We start from the raw sequence: 21,821 nt of genomic DNA, 5'->3' as shown, positions 1-21,821 counted from the left end.
AGACAGCTGTGTCAAAGTCCCCAAATAAATGCAAATACTCTAAAAATCAAATGAAGTACTAGTACACTTTGAAAAACTTACAATTGGGCCTACGATATGGAAGTCCTGAATTTGAATGCACATATATGTTTGCATGAGTAAAAACATGATGAATATATACCTGTGTCACTGTGTTACTACCAGGAGAACTTTCAAAATCTAAGATCCTTCCCTTCCAATGTTTGGAGATGTCCATTGCATCCTTCCAACCCACTTTGTAGCACCCACGATTAGTGGGTTGCATTGTGATACAAGAATATTTCTTGTAGAACTAAGAAATCCATTCCCCATGCTCATCCTTCCCTTCCAATGTTTGGAGATGTCCATTGCATCCTTCCAACCCACTTTGTAGCACCCACGATTAGTGGGTTGCATTGTGATACAAGAATATTTCTTGTAGAGCTAAGAAATCCATTCCCCATGCTCATCCTTAACATTCTTCAATACAACAGACTGTAAACTACTTCTATATCTATCATTTTCTACTTCCATAGTTTCTGCCCCTATACCATATGATTAAAATTAGCTCTTTCTACTTCCAAAGACCCTCCAAATTTATGTCTTCTATTCTCTCTTTCTCTATCCCTCTCTTTCTCTTTCTTTGCAAGTCTCACTCTCTCTCTCTCTCTCTCTCTCTCTCTCTCTCTCTCCTTTAACTAACTCTCTCACAAAAACAAACTAAATATTATTACAAAAAACATAGAATACTTCTCTCTCTCTCAGTCTATCTTCCAAGGTACCCCTCACACAAACAAACAACAATTTTTTTTGAAATACTTAGTTTACGATATGCTCTCTTCCTACTCTGTTTCTCCACAAACAAAGAAAACATTATCAATATCATATCACTCTCTCTCTCACTCCTACAACTCTTTGATTAGGATATCTTTTTCTTCCTTCTTTCTCAAATACTTCTAAACCTAGCAGTTTGAAATACAATCTCTGTCTCTCTCCCTCAATCATCCCCTCAATAGAAGAAAACATAGCAGTTTGAAATATAATCTCTCTCTCTCTCTCTTTTCCCTTCCTGTATCTATCCCTCCTATAGTAGCAAAGAAAAAAACGACTATTTTCTATCTCTCTCCCTCACTCATCCCCTTAAACAAATAAAAAAACATAGCAGTTTCAAATATAATCTCTCTCTCTCTCTCTCTCTCTCTCTCTCTCTCTCTCTCTCCTATACTAATGAAGAAAAAAATAACTATTTTATCTCTCTCTCTCTCTCCCTCACTCATCCCCTCAAATAGAAAACAACATAGCAATTCTCAATAATCTCTCTCTCTCTCTCTCTCTCTCTCTCTCTCTCTCTCTCTCTCTCTCTCTTTCCCTTACTCTATCTATCCCTCCTATACCAATAAAGAAAGAAATGTCAAAATTCATCTTGTAGTTTTAAATATCATCTACCTCAATCTCTCCCTCTTCCCTGTCCCTTGTAACAAACATATGGACAAAAAGTGATACAAAAATGTATCTACTTAATACAAACAAAACTTTCAAGGCGAAACCACTTCATTACCTGAAAAGTATGTGTTCCTTCTACTGGAGTTGACTCTATATACTCTAAAAAGGTAGAGAAAGAGCCGAAAATGATAGAACACCCGTTTTTCTCTCCTTCCAAGCAGATTTAGGTCGCAACTTCAGGAGGTGACTCTCTATACTCCAAAAAGGTGAGGAAAGAACCAAAAATGAGAGAACACCCGTTTTTCTCCCTCCTTCCAAGCAGATTTAGGTCACAACTGTGGTTTCTAAGAGAGAGTGAAATAAGTAGAGAATGAATGGAAGAGAAGAGGGATGGACAGAGCTTAGACAGAAGTATCTCTGAGAGATTTTCAAATGTGGAAGAAAAATGTGAGCAAAGAGGAGAGAGAATGTCTAAGCAAGAGTGGAAAGAAGATATTTTGTAACCAGCTGCTAGAAAGTGGCGGGAATGAATGTTTGAAATGTTTTGGAAGAGAGAGAATAGGGGGAGAGGTGGTTAGGAAGTCAAAGTTTGGGCCAAATGGAAAACATGAGCATAGTTCTAGCTAGGGGATAGTTTGCCATGGGAGGAAAACAAGGAGGCTTGACATGGTCAGGACAAGCTTGCCAAAGATAATTTTTTATTGTGAACCACCAATGACGTTTTTTGGGATATTTTGAAAAAAAAACTGAAATTTCCCCTAGATTTGGGGAGCCTCTGTTACAAAGAAGTCCACATGGCATAATCTCCTTCATGGATACCATATTTCCTTATCCAAGCCTCTAATATTTTAGAAATTCTCCAAAGGGCCCCTTTTTGAGTCCAAATTTTTTGTTATGTGCATTTCATTTTCATGTTTAGTACATTCAAAATAAGAGAAATCCAAGTTCATACAATGAAAATGCCCTCCACATCAGCTCATGTTACTAGCCTTGGAAATGTGTCCTTTATGCATGTCACATTAGAAGTCCATACATGCCCATCAGCCTTTTGGTCCATTCTTGTGAGTGGCGAACCCTCCTTTTTTTGTGGAAGTTTGAATACAACATCTCCATCGCACTGCACCGGCAACTCCTCCACGTCATATGAGTTTTGCACCTTTCCAAAGCTTGGTACTTTTTAATCCTTTAGCTCGTTCTTCAAGAGTTTGTTGTAGTATCACCAAATAATTTTGACCAGAGTGATATTCCAAAGTATATCTAGGAACTCCCTCAATAACCTTTTTTGGTATAATAGTTGTATTCTCTACTTGCTCATTTATTTGCTCTAAAACTAATGGCCCTTCACCCAGTGCAAAGTAATGTCAAAGGTCTTGTTGCAACCCTTCACATTCATCAACGAATCCTATGGACAAAATTGAATTTGACATCCCATAGCAAATGTGGATGATGTGTGCCATGCCCTAAATATTCCTACTCTTAAATGTCAAAATATGTGACTCATGTCATGCTATTCATTATGAAATAGTCTATCTAAAATGCAATCTAAAAAAAGCATGCTACATTATACCTTGCAATTGCTAATCTCACATTTGGTGAATCAAAGCCTAAAAATGGTCATATCCTCCAACGTCGATGCTGGGGGGTCTACAACCATTTCCAAGCATTGCTTTGGCAACCTATTTGAAGTTTGCAACAAGTAGTGTAATGGCTTAAAGTTTTTTTGAAGCACTCTTACAAACAAATGCCAAAAAATGGTCTCGGTCCCCAATGCAGCTACTAGCACACAATGCTATAAAGTCTTTTTGAAGAACTCTTACAAGCAAATGTCAAAAATAGTCTCAATCCACCCAATGCGACTGGTTTTGAGACCATTAGAATACCAACTAAACGTGGAACATACACAAACATGAAGAAAAGAGTGTATTGTCTCCAAAAGAAAAAACTTGAGTGTTAATGCAATACCGAAATCCATGTGTGCAAGAAGTTTACTCTACTGAAGGCTAGAAAGTTCCGCGTCTAATGTGTAGAAGGCTCAGGAGTTCCGTATCTGATCTCCAAACTTGGGATGTAGCTTCTAAGTAATCATATGACAAAATCTCTTCTTTTCAGACAAAGCATACGAATAAATTAACATAGCCCACTACAACCAATCTTGCATATCCAGTTTCATTGTTGTCAAATAGAACCCACACTATTTTAGGTTATGTGTTTGTGTTAAAGTATTTGAATATTCCATCGGTGCCATTGACCAAACCATCAAAAATGTCTAAATTTCTTGAGTGAATTTCAATAATCATTCCTGGTTTTAAATGTAATGTTGTGTGCAAGCCTACGGTGTTTTTTGGATCAGTTGGTATTGCAATTTTTTTGCTACATGTTTTGTGTTTCTTGTCTATTACTTGTAGGATATGTGGTTTGTTTTTTAGCAATTCAAATACTTGTTTGTTGTGGATGTCCTTTGCAGCATTAGTGTAGATTGTTTACTGCTATGACTGTCAGTCCATCAAATTCCTGCCAACCCTTCAACAAATGCTGCCAACCGAGCATCTCACTAACTGCTACAGCTGACTCCAGCACTTCTTCACTGGCAGACTGCTTCTCCTGGCATCTTTCCTTTGTTGGCATACCCTCTAGGTAGCTTAAGCAATCGTTCCAATTTTGCAAAGGAAAAATTAAGGAATTCTTGTAATTTTGCTATTTTTTAAAGCATGCAAACACGTGGAAGAGTCCTGACTTTTTGCACATGAGACGATTGATGTATCCTTCACAGTGTTCACAGAAAACTTGCAAACTATATACAATGAACCTGCAACATTTTCATTTTCACCCGTAAAAAATATTTCCTCAATTTTGTAAAATCTGCATAATTTTGGACAATTTAGTTATATTTTGCTAGAAAAATCGGCAAATTCTTAGGGAAAACCTTCAAAATTTGACCCCAAGTTTTGTGATTTGTTGAGAAAAAAGTTTTCTGTGAACAGTGAGATTCCTTCGGCATAGCGGCGTTTGACGGCGTGCTTATTAGGGCCGCCAATGCATGGCTTGAAGATCTATTAACTCGGGACCCCCTCCTCGCAAATCTAGAGAACAAGTCTCTGCATTCATCCCCACGCGCCATAGAGACCATAGCCATCTCCTTTGCCTTCTTCCCTGCCTACAACACCCTCTCTTTATCTCCCTTTTTGTTGGAGCGTCCATAGCCATCTCCTTTGCCTTCTTCCCTACCTGCAACACCTCGGAGCCTCCATTCCTCCCTGCCACTCTCCAAGCTCTCTTCCTTCTCTTACCCTTACGGACACCTCATAGGCTTGCCAGAATTTGCAAAGACGACAGCACGAGGTACTGGGCATTTCGAATTCGCTCCAGGATTTTTTGTTTGGCACCGTATCGTGAAGGATCCAGAGGTGTTAATCCTGCACCCCTTTCGTCTGCAGGCCGTAAGGTTTGAAGTGCGTTGCCTTCCAAGAGTACTAAAGGTACACATTTGGCTCATGTTGCTTTTCGTGTGTATGGCTAAGTCGCATCTATCCCAGCGGTGCAGCCTACCAAAGAACAATGCAGAGAAACAAACACCTCTATGTAGCCTTGCTTTAAAGCTACCACGAAGAACTGGGTTGAAATAAGTGGAATCACGTTGTGACTCAATGAATCATATTTGAACCGTTCCGATGGTCTACAGATACGGCAATCCAAACTCCTCTTGGGAAAGAAAAATGTGAGTTGCCTTGTCAGATGTGTGATGCTTTGACTGCAGAATACTAACTCATTACTTTCTATCTAGGATTTTGTAGCTCTTAAAATCCCCGGCCCCCAATTGCAAGCCCTTCTCCTCCCCATAAGACCCTCATCCTCCTCTACCTTTTCTTCTCCTAGTAATTTGCGTGAAGTGCTTCTGCCAACTTTTGTATTGAGAGTTTGGGTTTGCGTCTTTGCAAATCCTTCCCCCCACAGCTTGTCCTTCTATGTCACCAAAAGTATCTCCCAGCAAGTCACCGTCTTTAGGTATACTTCTCGCTCGAATTTACTAGTTGTTGAGAACACTCATCGTTTGTTTTTTATGACAGTAATTGGAGTTGATGAAGCAGTCAAGAGCATTCCTTCAATCATGATTCGAGCTGACTTTTGTTTCATCCTCTGATTTTTTGCTACAACAGCTTCTGATTGAGGTAGATGATGCCTTGGCATGAGCAAGAAAATGGACCATCCACGACAAGAACTCTAGATTCAACATCCGCCCTTGAGGTTGGATCCGAAACTGGTAGATTGAGCAGTGATGATCATGCATCGCAACTGAGATCGGTCTTGACCATCCATTGCAAAAGCCGCATGAAGGAGAGCGTAGCCTCTTTGGCTTGACGATATTGTCTCTGTGGTGTAGAGAATTGTAACGGCGTTGGCTCCCCCTCGCATCAATTCACTGCTCAGCATGTTCTCGGGACTTCCGAGGGACTGGTTCTAGAGTGTTGGATATGCAGTAGCTACAAGCATTGCCTGATCTTTTACGAAAGATTAAAGGCTCTTGTTCAATTGCTTCCACAAATGGATGTAAAGATGCAACTGATTGACGATGGAGGCATTTCTTTTTCTCTTGTGCTGTATTCCTTTCATGTTGAATCTGTTTGTTGTGACTTCGAGTGGAGAATGAAATCACTCAAGAATACCTCGAGTCCCTATAGAAGCTCGGGGATGTGGTTGTGTTCGTATTTGATAATGTTTGATACTCTCCAACAAGAGATGGTTGGATATTTATTGCTATATCTTCACGGACGACAAACTGAATTTTTTCATGGTGTAGATACTGTCGGTACTGTTGCTCACCTTAGCAAATCAAGTGGTCCTAGACATGCTAGAGAGACCCTCCATTGCTCCATATCCTAGAAAAAAACCATCCTTTAGTGTATTTTGCACCTGCTAAATTTGAAAACAAGATGAATGATATGTATCATTCAATAGGCCTGCCCAAGAGGAGGAAGAAAGAGAGAGAAAGGAAGAGAGAGAGTCTGGACTCGGAGGGAGAGGCGGAGAGAGAGAGAGAAGAGGAGAGGAGGGGGCTAAAAATGTGGAGAGAGAGGAGACTCTAGATTTCTAACAAGTGGCTCAAATTCCTCAAAAAAATGAGCTTCTAAATGCCATCGGCTTTACTTAGGCTCCATATATGGCAGGCCAAAAAACCGACTAAATTTTGTTGTGCCTTTAGAATACCATATGATATTTTGATATTTTAGTGTAAAAACGAGTAAATGTTATGTTTTGATTATGGTCTTTCTTTGCGACCTTTTTGGGCAAGCCTTTTGAATGATAATAATTTATCATTCACCTTGTTCCCTCTGTTGTCACTGCAATGAAATGGATTCTTGGAAGGATTGCGAGCTCGCTTGGCTTCTCCAAAGCTCCTTTTGCCTCTTTCCCCACTTTGCTACTTGAGTCCTAGCCCTCACTCGCCTCTGAATACACCCTCAACCCCCTGACCTAATGGGTCTCCTAATTCAAAAAATTCATATCTACGAATTAAATCATGGGATTTCCACAGGATTTGTTCCAGCAGCTTTATAATGTTGTCTTTCAATTGTCTACGCATTCAACAATTGCATTCGATCTACGGAGCTTGATAAGTTTGCATGATTGCCTGAAAAAATAAATTGGGATGTTAATTGAAACTTTAGACTAATTATATATTTAAATTAATTTAATTAATCCAATTAAATTAAAAACCTTTCCTCCCCCTCACCATCGCCAGTCCTATTGCTCCTCCGCCTTCGTCTTCGCCTCGCCGCGTCCTCCTCACCCTTCTCTCTCTCTCTCTCTCTCTCCCCCCCCCCCTCCTATTCTTGCATTGTCGCTGCCATCTGTGACAATCTGCCTGCAATTGAAAGCATAGATAGCCATTCTGTACGAGGCTAGCTCCGCTACACCACACTGCTGGTAACTCTTGAGTTTGGCTCTAGGGAGGCGGAGAGCAAGGTAGGGATGGCGAAGGCGGAGCAGCTTTTGACCATGAGATGTTCACCATGGTTGGGGGACACGGACGGGGCCACAGGGATGCAAATCACGAATGTGAACATGGTTGGGGGCCGCAAGGATGCAAACCACTGTGAAGTCTGAAAAGGCCAGGATGTGGATCGCGGGTGGTGACGACCTCCTCTTCTTCTTCTTCCTCTTCGTCCTCTTCTTCTTCTTCTTCCTCGAAGCTCTTCTTCCTCTTCGTCTTCTTCTTCCTCTTAGTCTTCTTCTTTTTCCTCTTCTTCCTCCTCTTCCTCTTCTTCTTCCTCCTCCTCTTCTTCTTCTTCCTCTTCTTCCTCTTCTTCTTGAAAAGGCTCCCCCAGCTAATGAGAAGCCTATGGTTCCATTCCTGAAGTCGTTGGAGGTATACATCCCTGCTTCCAGTATAGGCAATACGCAGGAAATGGATGCTCAGCCTCTTCCTCTTCCTCCTCTTCCTCTTCTTCTTCTTCCTCTTCTTCTTCCACTTCTTCTTCTTCTTCTTCTTCTTCTTCTTCTTCCTCTTCCTCTTCCTCTTCCTCTTCCTCTTCTTCCTCTTCCTCTTCTTCTCACCTTTCAATTTGCCCCGACAGGCCTCTTGAATGTATTCAACTTGTTTTCAAACAGGACCCCCCTACTTGTGGTGGATTGTTGCTGGTACCTTCACACAAAAGGCCTTTCTTTGCTATGCTTTGTTGCTTTTGCTAGAGCTATGAGGTTGGTGTGGAGGTCCTGGGTCGTTTACTGCTCATCTTCAATCAGGTTCTCTCTTTTTTGCTCTTTCATTTTCCTCCCCACTAGACCTTCGAGAGCCCTCCAAAGCATCTAGAAATGGTTGTAGAGCCGAAGGTTTACCAATGTTTTTGCTCGAGGTTTAGAGTTGCATCTGGCACGTTTAGACTGCATAATTGAATTTCCAATTGAGGATGACGCATCAAATGTTCTTAGGTGGGTCTATTTACACAATCAAAGCTGGGTGAAGGAAATGTTGACAGACCCCCAACACAGGCGTTGAGCGATGAGGGATATACCAACATTTGTGCTGGAGTTGAAAAGCTCTTTTGTCTGCTTCGCGTCCCGAGTAGCAAAGAAGTTTACTCTTTTCCTACGACTCAAAGTGGACTTAGTGCAAGAACACCAAGCTTGGGTTCAAAGTGCAGCACAAACTATGTAACCTCAATTAAGAAATTGCATCTCCCAAAAAAGTATCTTGTATGTGGAGCTTAGCCAAACATTGTTGTGGTTGTGAAGAAAAAACCTATTTCAAAACTTATAACGCTCTCCCATGAAACGGTCATAGACACCCCAACGTTGGCGTTGGGGGGGGTTCTTCAACATTTTTTGTTTGGACTGAGTTGGGGTAATACGCTTGGAGAAATAGCTAGAATGCAAAATGGACTTCGAACAACAACTTAGGGTAAGTAGCTGTAGGCGTTTCAACAACAAAATGGACTTAGAGTTTAGTAAATTTAGTAGGTGCACACGTTTCAGCATGGACTTCGAACTTCAATATGAACAACAAGACCATTGAGAGCTAAGCATAAACATCCTTCGGAGTATGAACAACACACAATTTTAAAGTAGTCCTAGCCCTTGCCAGTCGGGAGTCTGCCAGCACTTTTTCCTCCAATTGAAATTGGACACACAAACGTTGGCAATCATAAAATCGATGTGCATCCCTATGGTTTGTCAAATTATTTTTGCAGTTGTATGTAATTTGAGAGTTTGTCTTTGCATGCTGTCATGTTTTGTTTAGCTTGAATATTGTCTAAAGAAATTGTTGTAGATCCTCCAATGCTGACGTGGGGGGGTCTGCCAATATTTTTGGATTGTAATTAACATTATCTTTCTTATTTCTTGCATTTACATTTTCCAATAACGCCATCATGGTAATCAACGAAAGTTATGGTAGTCAACTCATTATGGGTGCATATGAAGACCCATGTCCATTTACTCGTCATGAAGATGGAGTTGGAGAAATGTAATTTTGCCTATCCAATTTGCTCATGTTAGTTGTATGTGTATGTGAGCTTGCATGCACGGCTAATCTTCCTTCTAAAGTACACATAGTCTTAAGGGTTTAATCACCTTAAGATCCTACTAGTACTTTATGCATCACCAATTCATGATCCCCCCACATGAGTTAAAGAATTAGCCTTGCAAAGACTTGGAGATCGAACAATACCGGCAAGCGTCTCGGTTGCCCTTTCATAACATTGGCAAAGAATCACAAGTTTCAATCATCTACACAAAGAAGAAAATGGTTTCATGCCTTCAAACCAAAGAACTGCTTGTCCAAACGAGGGCTTCAAGCACATGGAACTTGCGAGAGCCAAACATTACCTGAACTGCTGCCCGATGGGCATTGTGTACAATAAGAGTGACACAGGTGCTGACAGACTTCACAGCCCACTCAAAATAAAATGGAAACATGATGATTCTTTATGCATAAGCAATCGTCAACCAGCCTGATACCATCACCACAAACTTGCAGATCTACCAGAGCCTTATCCAGGTTGACTGATGCCTGTAGAATTCGAGACTGCAGCTACCCAATACTTCTTCACAGCAACAAGTATCTTTTGTCTGTTGAATGGACCACTCTCATGATCTGCCAAATTGATTTCCCACCTCATGCCTGATGCTAGTTTGGCCACCTTACTCAGCACATCCACATCATCTCGAACTATTACAGCCCCTTCAGGACGCAAGATGCGGTCCATTTCGAGAATAATATCAGCAATATCACATCTGCTCCATAATATACATAAGTTAAGAAAAACTAAACTACCATCTTGACTTTTCCATGAACTGTACAAAGCCTGAAAATTTTACGATAGGTCATATAGCTTAAAGTTTTCACACAGTCGACTTTGTTCCCGCCACAGTTATATCCCCTCTACCAGTAAGTCCTTAGAGGATGCATGAGCTGAAGTCAGAGCATATTGTGGAAGTGGTAATACATCCAAATGGCATGCCAAGACTATGCAGGATTCTATGTTTGTAAATGCTGACTCCATCTTACAAATTACGGATTATCAACTAACAAATCGAAGGAATTAAAGGAAAGAGAAAAATAGAGGAGATATATAGGCATGAGAGCTGGAGGAGATAAATAGGCATGAGCTCTCTGTCTCTCCCCCCATAACTATCATAAGCTGCTCCCCACGTGATCCCTTGTTCATTAAAAGAATCTCTCTCTCTCTCTCTCTCTCTCCATAACAATCATAAGCTGTCCCCATGATCCCTTGTTCGTTAAAAGAATGTATTAAATTAAGAGAAACTATTATCTGCTTACAGAGCTTAATCATGACACATATGTCAAGCTTTCACCTGTCTTGATATAGGCTAAAAGTACCATCAGCATGAATAAGGTCATATGTCCGGGGATAGGTTGAGAATGCTTCACACCTGCAAGGTGAGAAAAGTGTCAGTCTGTTTCCAGTAACCAGAAACCTATGTACTTGTTTAAACAGAACATAAAAACAATAAGATCTTGCCATCCGACCAGTCTTGATAGCTTCCAATTAAGCCACGTTCATAGATGACACCCAAAGTATTGTATTTCACATCTGGTGGAACAGCATTCATGACCCAAACGTCATCCCTAGCCAATGCAGCTGCAAAGCCCCCAAAGCCAGCATTCATGTCCATGATATTGCGATATCTGCCTTGCCCCAATGGCGGTATGATTGACTTCTTATAGTAGGAAACTCTCTCCCTCCACAAATTCGAATCATCCTGGAATGAAAGAGGAGTAATTCCAGGAAGGGTCCCTCTTAATATGCGAGGTGGTACAGCCGTCAACCGCTGTGGCCACTTGGCCAGGGGACCTCCTGCCACTTCTTTCCTATCTTCTGCATCAGGGAGGGGTGTAATACAAGCTTCCATCTTCCGGTACCTACAGCCAACAATTGCACAGGTTCCAAGATTAAACACTATTGCAGCAAGTGCAGATGCTCCAACGATACGAGTTTCAAATCAAAAGTGCTTACCAGGCTGCATCAGCATCTTCTCCCTGACAAATGTGTGGTGTCTTAAAAATTCTTCGATTCTTCTTGCAGTCAATATGGTTCCAAGCTTTCTGCCAGATGGCAAGATTGCCTTTCTGGACAACTTTTTTCCAGCATAATCTCCTAGCGAGAAACTCAATTGCATCTTGCTCTTCCTGTAAATTTTCTTTGGTTCTCTGCCAGCCTTCCCAGTGTGTTTGCCAATTAATGGGGGGACCGGACAAGATCCAGAAACCACCAGGCCGCAAAACCCGATCCACCTCAATAAGATATACACCATCTACGGTCCACAGAAAACTCATCAGCAAAGCTCAAGTTGTGCAACAAAATTTACAGCCCGCAGGTGGTTAAAATACATAATCGCCTACCGTAATCTTTCCATGGGATCAAACAGCGAGAACAGTGAGCCATGTCGAAAGCTCTGGCAGGATATGGCAGGCGTTTTGATGCCATAACGCCTAACATGGCAGGAACTCCACGTTCTAATGCAAATTGCACCTGGGCCTCATGAGTGTCTCGCGGGGCAAAAGACATGGTCAAAACGTTCCGATTGAACAAATATGCTCCCCAACTTGCAACCTGTCCAGAATACAATCTGTTGGTTTTTACCCCTCCTACTGGCCCAAACTATTTTAGAACCGCCAATTTTGCGAAGGACCAACGAGATTAGCACAACACATCTTCCCCGATGTACAACAACACGATCATCGCTTTCACACATTCTAGAACGATGACGACTAAAAGCTTCTTCGCCGTACTCCAGCGCAACCAGAGGACCTTAAAATTGACCAGTCTTGCAAAAGAAGACAGATTCATTGTGCTGCGTGATTTTGCCTTAGCTAGTCGGCAGGGGTGACTAATCGGATGAACCACGTGGCACAGTCTAGTAAATCATAATCCGTATGACTTACCCCGCACCCTGTATCGAGCGCCGTCCTGATCGAGCCATCCGAAAGAGAAATAAGATTACTGATGTCCTTAATGTAAGAATCTGCTCCTTTGGGGAACATGGTTCCTCCACCAGGGAAATGGAACCTGTCACCCTCATACTGAATCCAGTTCTGGATAGCCTTCTCTACGGTTAATTCTTTGTGAGGAACGTTCGCGTACCACACCCACTTCCGGCTCTTTGGCCAAGGCAACGGATTTTTATACCCAGGGGGAGCAGGGACAAGACATCTAAGCTGTTCCTCCTTTGCGGGACAATGCCTTTCTCTATAGATTAGTCTATCCCTTTCGAATCGTAGGGAACGCTGTGTGTCTTCACATGGCGTATGTTCGCTATACTTCAAATCACATGGAGGAAACACATCCAGTGCAGGGGAATCATCCTCGCTCGTCGCTGAATGGTGGGCTTCGAAATCAAGCTCAATTCCGGCGGCGCTGGTGACCTGAGCACAGTCTGAAGAAGCTGTGGAGAGCAGAGTGGGCTTCGGCGACGCGTTTTGCCAAGCGCCCAGCAAATAAAATACCGAGCAGAGGATGATCACTCCTAAAACCCACGTAAGGTTTTTCCGCTTGGCCTCAAACTGATGAATTTTGGGGGATACGAGCGTCTCTTTGCCCATGACAGCAGAGGAGCGGGAAAAACTCACAAGAAAGAAAACTGCCGGAAGGTGAGGACGCGCTTCAAGAAGCTGCAAGGAGAAATCAAGGGTGGAGATTTGAGGAGCAGGAGAACCGAACCAAAAACCCAGAGAGCCTCAGCTGTGGTTCTTGTCTTTCCCTCAGAAATTCAGCAGCACAGCCATGCAGCCATGGTCTGCGAGCCTCCCCTGCCCAAAATGACCAGGCAAGAACCAACAGAGGGAAGCAAGATGAGTAGATGAAGCCCATGCAAATGGAGGAGGAGGAGGAGGAGGAGTTGAGCAAAGGGGAGGTGACTGAGCAAATGGAGGTGGTACAAGGCAAGCTTCTGGTGTGTAATAAACAGAGGAGAGGGTGGTGAGAGAAACTGGGGAAGGTTAGAACTTGGGCATTGTCTCACATCCCAACAAGCTTCCCCTCGTCATGCACACACACAAACTACAACGTGACAGTTAAAAGAACTTCTCTCCTCTTTCAAAACTTGTCTCTCTCTCAGAATCAGAGTCTCTCTCCCCTCTCTCTCAACCTCTCTCTCTCTCTCTCTCTCTCTCTCTCTCCCCCCCCCCCCTTATCCATAAACTTATGTGTAGACCACAAATCATGCGGTTGCAAAAATTTTGGATGTGCAATGTTGATATTTGGTCTACTCCTACTATAGTGACTAACTAAAGAAATTAATTAAATAGAGCCATGTAATCTCTTTTTCATAAACCTAAGCTAATGTTGCTGCTAGCACTAATACACGTATAGGTCAAGCATTTTCATCGAGGAAAAACATCAGAACCCATCTAGTCTAAATAGTCTGCAAGAGCAACCTACTCTGAATAGTCACATCCCACCAGCATTGCTACAATTGCAATCCAAGGTTAGCCATGCACATTCCATGCCATACAGTAGCATCAGTATAATGTTTGGTTGCCAAATGGCAACAAAGGAGGGACTAGGTATGGAGGGTCCTACACCTACTCTAATACCATTTCGATTGCCAAATGGCACTAGGTATGGAGGTCCTACACCTCTTTCCCCTAGCCATGCATGCCTCCTCACGTCCCAAAAACCATTGGTTAAGTTAGATATACATCAACTCCTAAGTATGATTAAGACATGCATGGAGAACAATAAAACCTACCTTAAAAGGTATGGCTTTCCCTTCCCATTGGATCTCAGACTGTAGCCCAATAGAACATACATGCCCTCAATTGATCCTCAACTAAGCTTGCAACATTGCCCAATCATCGTTTGACTTCAAATAGTCTTAGAGAGTAGCCACTATTCTTCGTTCAATGCTTTGCATCGCCTTGGTGGACTCAGACTCCCTTTAGGCCTCAGCCTATTGAGGCCCTTCCCTACCTGGTTGTTCTTAAGGCTACTCCATAGCTGGAGGTCAATCCTCTGAGGACTCCGGCTCGCACCATATAGAACCCCATCACTACTGGGATATTACAATCTCTACCTTCATGGAAGGCACATCTTCTACATTCAAGTTGGGGTGAGTAATGCCAACACGAGTAAAGTTCATAAGCATTATACACCATACCTTTGAAGAAGTAGGGAATCCTTTGTTAAGTTGATGCCATTAACGTTTGCCACTTTTTTTGTAATGTTATGAGGTCGACAAACTTTTATTTCATATGTGTGTTGGTAGGGGTAATGGTGCTTTTGAATACGTACATGGAAGCGTCAATGTTCAAGCTAGTGATTGAAATTAATTAAGTTTTTGGGCAATACTAGGAGTTATTGACTCCCTAGGCTTCAACTGCATTGTTGACTCCCTAGGCTTCAATTGCATTGTCTAGAAGGTGTCCTAGCGTTGGTATCTAGACATATGCCATCATAATCTTATTGTCCTTTCAGCTATTTTTTAGTATATGCCAATACTAGTCAAACATTGGGTTTTGACCTTATTTTGAGTTCACTCAATGAACCCAACCAAGGTGGCTTTTAGAGTTCATCTTGTTGCCACATACCATATAGTCATGAACTTCACCCATTATGGTGCCTCAATGCAAACATCAACCTACCATGGACCACTCACCTTCTAGGGGCGATATAGCGAAGGTCATGGTGGGATGGATGTTTGGCCTCAACACAGGCGTATTTGTTAGTGTTGCTTGGTATTCAATATGTTTGGAAATTTGTGACCTTGCCCTCTAGGTTCCATTTGTGTTCCTTCCTTGAAAATTGACTGGAGTCTTATGGTAGCCCACAATGAGCTCTTTCCATAGCTGAAAAAGAACATGTCCTCCATAGATAAACTTGATTCGTTGGATGGTGAAGTGGAATCTTGGCTCCCCTTTCGTTGGGTAGCAGACATCAATGCATTTAAATTATCGACTCCATATGGTAAGTCCCACCTTTTCATATATCTACACCATTATCTTCACAAAGCGACATCAATTCAAGACTAAACTGCGCCCATGAATAAAAACATCGACATTAACACCACTAAGGGAGTCTATTATTACCAAATGTGAGGTCACACATAACTTCTACTAACAACCAATCTCACTTTCACTCTCTCTCTCTCTCACTCACACACACATGCGCGTGCGCAAATTTAGTCATTAACTTCATAGTTCCAAGCAAAGCTCCAACATTTTTCTTGTAAAAGTGCCTTGGGACCTCATTTGTTCCACGTCCTTATGGTAATGATTACATGACATAAGCAAATAGTACTTTCTTTCCAAAAGGCTAATGGACTTTTAAGCAAATAGTACTTTCTTTCCAAGCAAAGCTCCAACATTTTTCTTGTAAAAGTGCCTTGGGACCTCATTTGTTCCACGTCCTTATGGTAATGATTACATGACATAAGCAAATAGTACTTTCTTTCCAAAAGGCTAATGGACTTTTAAATGTACCGAGCCCACGTCTCTTATAGCAAAGAAGCCTCAGATAGGTAAAGGCTTTGTAGGTAATTGTATAAAATTAAGGCACCTCATCTATAGTACAATGATATATGCAAATGCAATTAAACCCAACACATCATATTTGTATCATATAGCTACATAATACAATGTTTGTGTACCAATACTTCTTAGTAATACTCTGTAGCACATGAAATATCCAAATAATGTGGACCACAATTGAACTAGAGACAAATGTTCACTTGGCTAGTTGGGTTTGGCTCTCTTTCTTGGACCTATCATTGTGAGACAAGATAAAGGTACATGAAAATTCTTATATATTCAAAAAAAATTGATTGATATATGTTGTGCAACATTTTTGTGTATAAAAGGGTGTAAAGAACAAAATACTAGTTTGGCAACACTTTGACCTTTTCTTCTATAGTGGAATACATGAAGCCTTGCAAAAAACTTCTCTTAAGATCTACCTTATAAAATGGATGCACATTTGCTATTCTTGTGTAACAAAGTAGGAATATTATAACCAAATGTTGTATATAGTTGACCTTTCAACCACTTAAATTCTTTTATCGTCTACTTAATGCACCAACTCATTCCTCATAAGTGTATTCCATGATTTTGGTACCACAATGGATAGAGAATGGACAAAGGACTATGCATGTGTGCTATGGTTATTATTCAGATTCTAATGTGAATCGTTTTAACACTTTGGCCTTAGTTTTATATGAAGATATTCAAAATTTTCCCTTGCATTAGAGGGCTTCCCCAATTCTATATAACCCCATTTCTCATCTCACAAGATTTCTCAATTGGTCCCATTATCGATCCTTCCATCTTGCTTCCCCCCTTATCTCCCGTCACTCGTCATTCCAACATAGGCACAACACCCAATATCTTATTTGATAATCTTGCTTTCAACCCTAAAGATTTCATAATTTTTTTATTTTTTCATTAAGAACATGAAGATGCTAGTGATATCGAGTGCAAAGAAGCCCAAGCTAATCCAAAAAGCTATCAACAATTCATACCCTTCCCATTTGATGTTCTCTTTTGGGATGATAGAAAATGCCACATGCTAAAGCCTTGGTAATGAGGAACAAGTTGTTAAAAGGGTTCCCATTCACTTCCACTTGAACTTTCTTTTCACCAACTCTATGAACTACACACATAAAAGAAATCTAAGGGTTGTATGTTCCTAAAAGTATAATGTAATATTGCTTAGAGCTATGCATGTGTGGATGTCCATTTATGCTCCTTAAAGCCAATGGGTGGATCATAAAGAGAAGTAAGATATCTATCACACCATGACCATGTGGATAGATCAAACCCACGTTCTTATTCAAGTAAATATTTCTCAAAATATGTGGTCATTTTTTTGTGGTTATTATTTAAGAGAATGAAATGCATAAGAGGAAGGAAAAAGAGAACAAGATCACTCAAAACATGAGCAGCCACCCACAAAAAACTCCATGGGTAGGAGTATTTCTTTTGTAAATGGCCTCCATCAAGTAAATTGATACCAATGGCAATATATCTATATGTTCTATCCAAGAAGTGTTTCTTTACCAATTTACTTTTGTTTTGAACTTGTTGTAAATTAGTTTCCTCTTATTTTGTTCACTTGACAATTTTCTTCATAGAAAAACTACGTATACATAAAGAAACAATCATCACTTTCAAACATTTTTAATAAAACAACTTGATAATCACATAGCATTGAGACTTGAGAGGTTTCGACATACGTGCTTTGAAATCACGAATTGTTCCTTTCCAATGTTTCTCTATGATGTTTATACCTAGGTAGCATAAAAGGGACATCTGCATACGGTCAATCTTTGCATATCTTTTAATTAAATCATAACACCTTAACATGTGTTTCAATCGTACATATTATGTGTATGGATTTCTTTTTTCAATGTGGGTGTGTTTTTTTTTTTTGCGGTAACAAAAGTTTGTATTAAAGGTAAAGTGAACTGTACAAAAAAAAGGAGAAGGCAGCCTCAGAAAGAGAGGCAAACACCTCTAGTTCAAGCTCCTACCTATCACTCTAAAGCTCTCATTGTTTTTCCCAAAAAACTATACAGCCTTTCTTATATCATCTAGTATAGCCGTAGCCAGCATTCTCCCAAGATGGGGTCTATGATATACTAAGTCGTTTCTCTGCTTCCAAATATGTTGAATCACGAACCCTCTAACCAACTGCCAAAAATCATATAAGGGGTCAGGCAGTCCACCCCTGTCTCCTAAGAGGGCCATTTTCCAGCTAACTTTGAGATGGATCTGAGCTCTGGCCAGATTGTGAATTGTCTGCTTCCAACCTCTTTGCTGAAGAAACAATCCCAAAATAAGTGCATATGGGTTTCCCTCCCTGAATTGCAAAGCAGCCGGGATTCCATTTGGCAATTCTTGCTCTCATAGGCATTTTCCCAACAATCACTCTCCAAAGGAGCAGATTTAGTTTGTATGATGGAGTTGCCCCCCACGCCCTTCTAAGCCATATTCCCCACATTGTCAAGCTGTCATTAGGAGCCTGAAATTTCCATTAACCTCTTGCAGTACATAAGAACTATCATAGTTGATCTCTCCTTAAAGTCTTTCAAAGTAACTTTAGTAAATAGTTTCCCATTCACCCAAAGGAAGCCCCTGAAGCCCACCTCTTCTTGAAGAATCTGGCTAGTTGGCTAGTCCTCTTTGATCCTCCTCAATAAGACAGCTAGCACCTTCTCTTCCCATGCAGTTAGCCCGTATTTTTGCCCAATAGTTTCAGTTTCCATCCATTTCTTTCCACCAGGGTCCCAAACTTGAAAGAAAGTTCGAAGTCCTTTCTTGAACATTCTGGCAGCTAGTCTTGGGTGACTCTTAAGAAATGGGGGTCCACTGACAAACGGCCATTCAGACAGCCACATTGATCAATGTGGGTGTGTTTGCACTCTAGTCTTAAAAGCTAGTAAAACCTCATCATTTCTCATAACAATTATGTGCAAGTTTAATTACATTGGTCTGTACTGAAGCTTGGTGTCTTAAAAGCTAGTAAAACCTCATCGTTTCTCATAACAATTATGTGCAAGTTTAATAACATTGGTCTATATTGAAGCTTGGTGTATAATTATGTGTCTTATTTTCATCATCTTGTTATTGTCTTGCATCTCTCCTAATAAACTGCCCAAGGGGTCAACATGACTTGCTTCTACTTCTCCCAAGAGAACTATAAGTATATGCTATAGTACTCTAGGACTTGATTCGTGTGGCCTCCCATGGAGTCATTATTAGATTTTAACATTTGCCATGTAAAGACATTATTGCTAAAATTTTAGCCTTGTGTAGCATGTAGCCTCTTCTCATGATTTGACACATGATTGATGAGACATACATGAAGTAGCACTTGCAAATGAATCAATATAAAAAACTCATTAAGTTGTATTTAAGAGTGAGGTGATGTAATAAAGATGTAAAAGGCATGTAGTAATAAAGATGTAAAAGGCATGTAAAGTTTTTGTACAAGAGGCGTACAAGAGGGTATTATAACCATCTATACAGGGAAGGTAGAACCTGTAAAGCTGCAAACGTGATACTTCCCAAGATAATTTGGGAGATTTTTGGGCAATAAGATAGGGAATCTTCAGGAGGTGTATGAGTGTATGTTAACAGGTTACAAGAGAGAACGGGGTGTTGATTCTTGAAGATAAGAACTTGGTAGTATTGAAGATCGTTATAGCTGACGTTCAGTGGTCTTGGTTTTGGAGTCTGGACTCAAAGTTGCGTACGAGGCCTGAGAAAACAGTGGTCTTGGTTTTGGAATCTGGACCCAAAGTTGCGTACGACGCCTGAGAAAAGACGATTGATCATTGAAATAGTATTTGCAAAATGATCACTATTTGTCCTGCTCTGTCTTTAACTCTACAGAGTCTACACATTAAACGTGGGGCGGCGGGCCTGGCGTCGGAGTAGGGGGTCAATTGAATCTGAATACTTGCAGTCTGTCGAAGCAGGATCTAACGTTGACAGAGCTGCCCAGGAGAAGTGGCCACTGGCAACTGGGCGAGGCTGAGTGGAGTTTTACAGGTCGCAGCCTGGGAGGGGAGGTCGTGGACCGTGGATTGGTCTGGTGGGAGAGGCTCCGTTGTTTGTAAATCTCTGGATCAATGTTGTTGCTGTGATGTAAGCGTGTACCTAGCAAAATTCTTCGTGCCTGAACCGACCCGGCTCACTAATTTCTAGTCTTTTGTGACAGCCTGAGGGACAACGAGTCAAACCTTCTTCCATTTTATCCAGCCTTGTTAAATAAAAGACCTTGGCGTGTTGTATTTTGCAACTGGCATGTTGCGACATGTAAATAATTGTCACTTGCAACTCTTATAATCAGCCTCCGAGATCTTCACCCAAATGGGTCGTTAGAAGTTAGATGCAGTAGCTCTGCGCATCCTTGCCACTGACGGTTACAAACCAGCATACTAGCTTCTGGTGGAGGTGGATTTACAACCCAGATCTTCATCTTTCAAAGTTTGTGATTCAAGAACTCTCTCTCTCTCTGCGATGAAGTGGGAGGGCGTTGTTCGAATTGAATCGCCAGAGCGGAGTAAAGATTGGCACAAATGAATGTGAGGATTGATAAACTTCACGTGGATGGGTGTTTTAAGTGCAGATGGTTAAGGGCGGTGGAACAGAAACGGCCTTTCTACATTGACAGAAACCTTACCCAGTTCCGTTCTTCCCCTTCACAAAATCATAAACGCACCATACCCACCACCAGCACACGAGAACTCGGCGGTGGAACAGTCATTCCACGAGTATATTTACTATTTAAGAGAGAGTATATTCACTCCAAGAGTCCACACTCCATTTTGGCTACAACATCTCCTCCTGAAAGAGAGAGATGACAATTTGAGTGCGCCTTCCTCCAAGCAACCCTATACTTTCCCGGCCCCCTTTTATTTTGGTTCTCTCTCTCTCTCTCTCCCCCTCCCTCTCTCTCTCTCTCACACACACACTCACTCACACACTTTCTTTTTGGCCCTGCAAGGGTCTTAAAGAATGACTTGGTTAGTGAGTTGCTAATTAGGGCCATAGTTTTGAAGTTAGTTCATTTGGTCACTGAGTTGCTAATCAGGGCCATAGTTTTGAAGTTAGTTCATTTGATCAATTTGACCTTGCAAATTATGGTTAGTATGAGGCTTAAATGTGGGTTAGTAGAAGTTTAAGGGCTTCTAATGTGTTTAGGGTTTAAGCTGCCAATTTTCTCTTTCGAAAAAGAGGTATCATAACTAAGTCCTACCCCTACACGAGCAGGCCAAAAATTGGGTTCCTAGTGGCAAGTATTGGCTCGGCAAAGGGGAGGTGTGCCCTCAATGAACCTTAGCATTTGGTAGAAACAAAATCATAGGTCCATGTCTAAAGTAGTCAAAGACAAAATTTGCATGTAGCTATATACCAATAATATTTCAAGAAAATGCCTAAAATAACTCCCTTCAAATGGAATCAATAAGTAATGTAGATAGTCAAACATAGGGACACTAAGGGAAGAAAGAGAAGGTTAAGGAGTGACGCTAATGGAGAAAGGAAAGGATGAAGATATTTGTACAACACATTCCCTGGGTAAAAATATCGTGTTGGTTCATTGGGCATGGAAAAGGGATTGCTATATGATTGTGGCTTGGTCTACCCTGGTATCGGAAACTCTTTTTAGACTTTCCAATTAGAATCTTGGGTTCGAATCTGGTGAGTGGTTTAATTTCAGCTTGGAGAGTTCTAATTGGGTTGCTGGAATGGAAGGGCATGGTGGGTTACCGGGGGATGCAAGCTTGGGGGAATCAATTTGGTGAGGTAAGGCTATCTCGGCTGACGGGGTGTCTTTTGCTATGCTGGATTTACTTCATGCTTGGAGTTTGTACATAAAGGGTCTCCATGTGTGGTCTCAGCTCTGGGACTCGTAGAAGGGGGA

The 21,821-nt window shown here is 41.3% G+C and overlaps 1 protein-coding gene and 1 long non-coding RNA gene across 3 annotated transcripts; one reads left to right on the top strand and one right to left on the bottom strand.

Moving 5' to 3' along the window:
- The first annotated feature begins 4,557 nt into the window (after positions 1 to 4,557).
- On the top strand, positions 4,558 to 5,985 carry LOC147901034 (uncharacterized). 2 transcript variants are annotated; one of them, XR_015541231.1, is made up of 4 exons: positions 4,558 to 4,779; positions 4,875 to 4,916; positions 4,982 to 5,155; positions 5,595 to 5,985. It is a non-coding gene; the product is annotated as an uncharacterized LOC147901034 (long non-coding RNA). The 2 variants fall into 2 exon arrangements; XR_015541232.1 differs by having other exon boundaries at positions 4,982 to 5,442.
- A 3,853-nt stretch (positions 5,986 to 9,838) lies between these two features.
- LOC147901033 (putative methyltransferase PMT17) lies at positions 9,839 to 13,468 on the bottom strand. The gene is made up of 6 exons (XM_087375933.1): positions 12,344 to 13,468; positions 11,801 to 12,011; positions 11,415 to 11,712; positions 10,928 to 11,320; positions 10,753 to 10,830; positions 9,839 to 10,170 (listed from the first exon to the last, which is right to left on the bottom strand). Exons 1-6 carry the CDS (start codon positions 12,998 to 13,000, stop codon positions 9,927 to 9,929), a joined length of 1,881 nt encoding a protein of 626 aa, XP_087232059.1. The 5' UTR covers positions 13,001 to 13,468; the 3' UTR covers positions 9,839 to 9,926.
- Positions 13,469 to 21,821: the final 8,353 nt, after the last annotated feature.

This window comes from Dipteris shenzhenensis, chromosome 6, assembly GCF_047967505.1.
Source record: "Dipteris shenzhenensis isolate YYH24624 ecotype China chromosome 6, Dip_SZ_1.0, whole genome shotgun sequence".
NCBI classification, from domain to species: domain Eukaryota; kingdom Viridiplantae; phylum Streptophyta; class Polypodiopsida; order Gleicheniales; family Dipteridaceae; genus Dipteris; species Dipteris shenzhenensis.
Note: the sequence above shows the minus strand (reverse complement) of the source record. Positions and strands in the feature narration are given on the sequence as shown.

Coding starts and splice junctions, on each gene's coding strand:
- LOC147901033 (XM_087375933.1), bottom strand. CDS start 13,000: ATGGGCAAAGAGACGCTCGTATCCCCCAAAATTCATCAGTTTGAGGCC. Junction 11,713..11,800: donor GATCCCATGGAAAGATTACG/GTAGGCGATTAT, acceptor TGTGGACCGTAG/ATGGTGTATATCTTATTGAG. Junction 11,321..11,414: donor GAAGATGCTGATGCAGCCTG/GTAAGCACTTTT, acceptor TGTTGGCTGTAG/GTACCGGAAGATGGAAGCTT.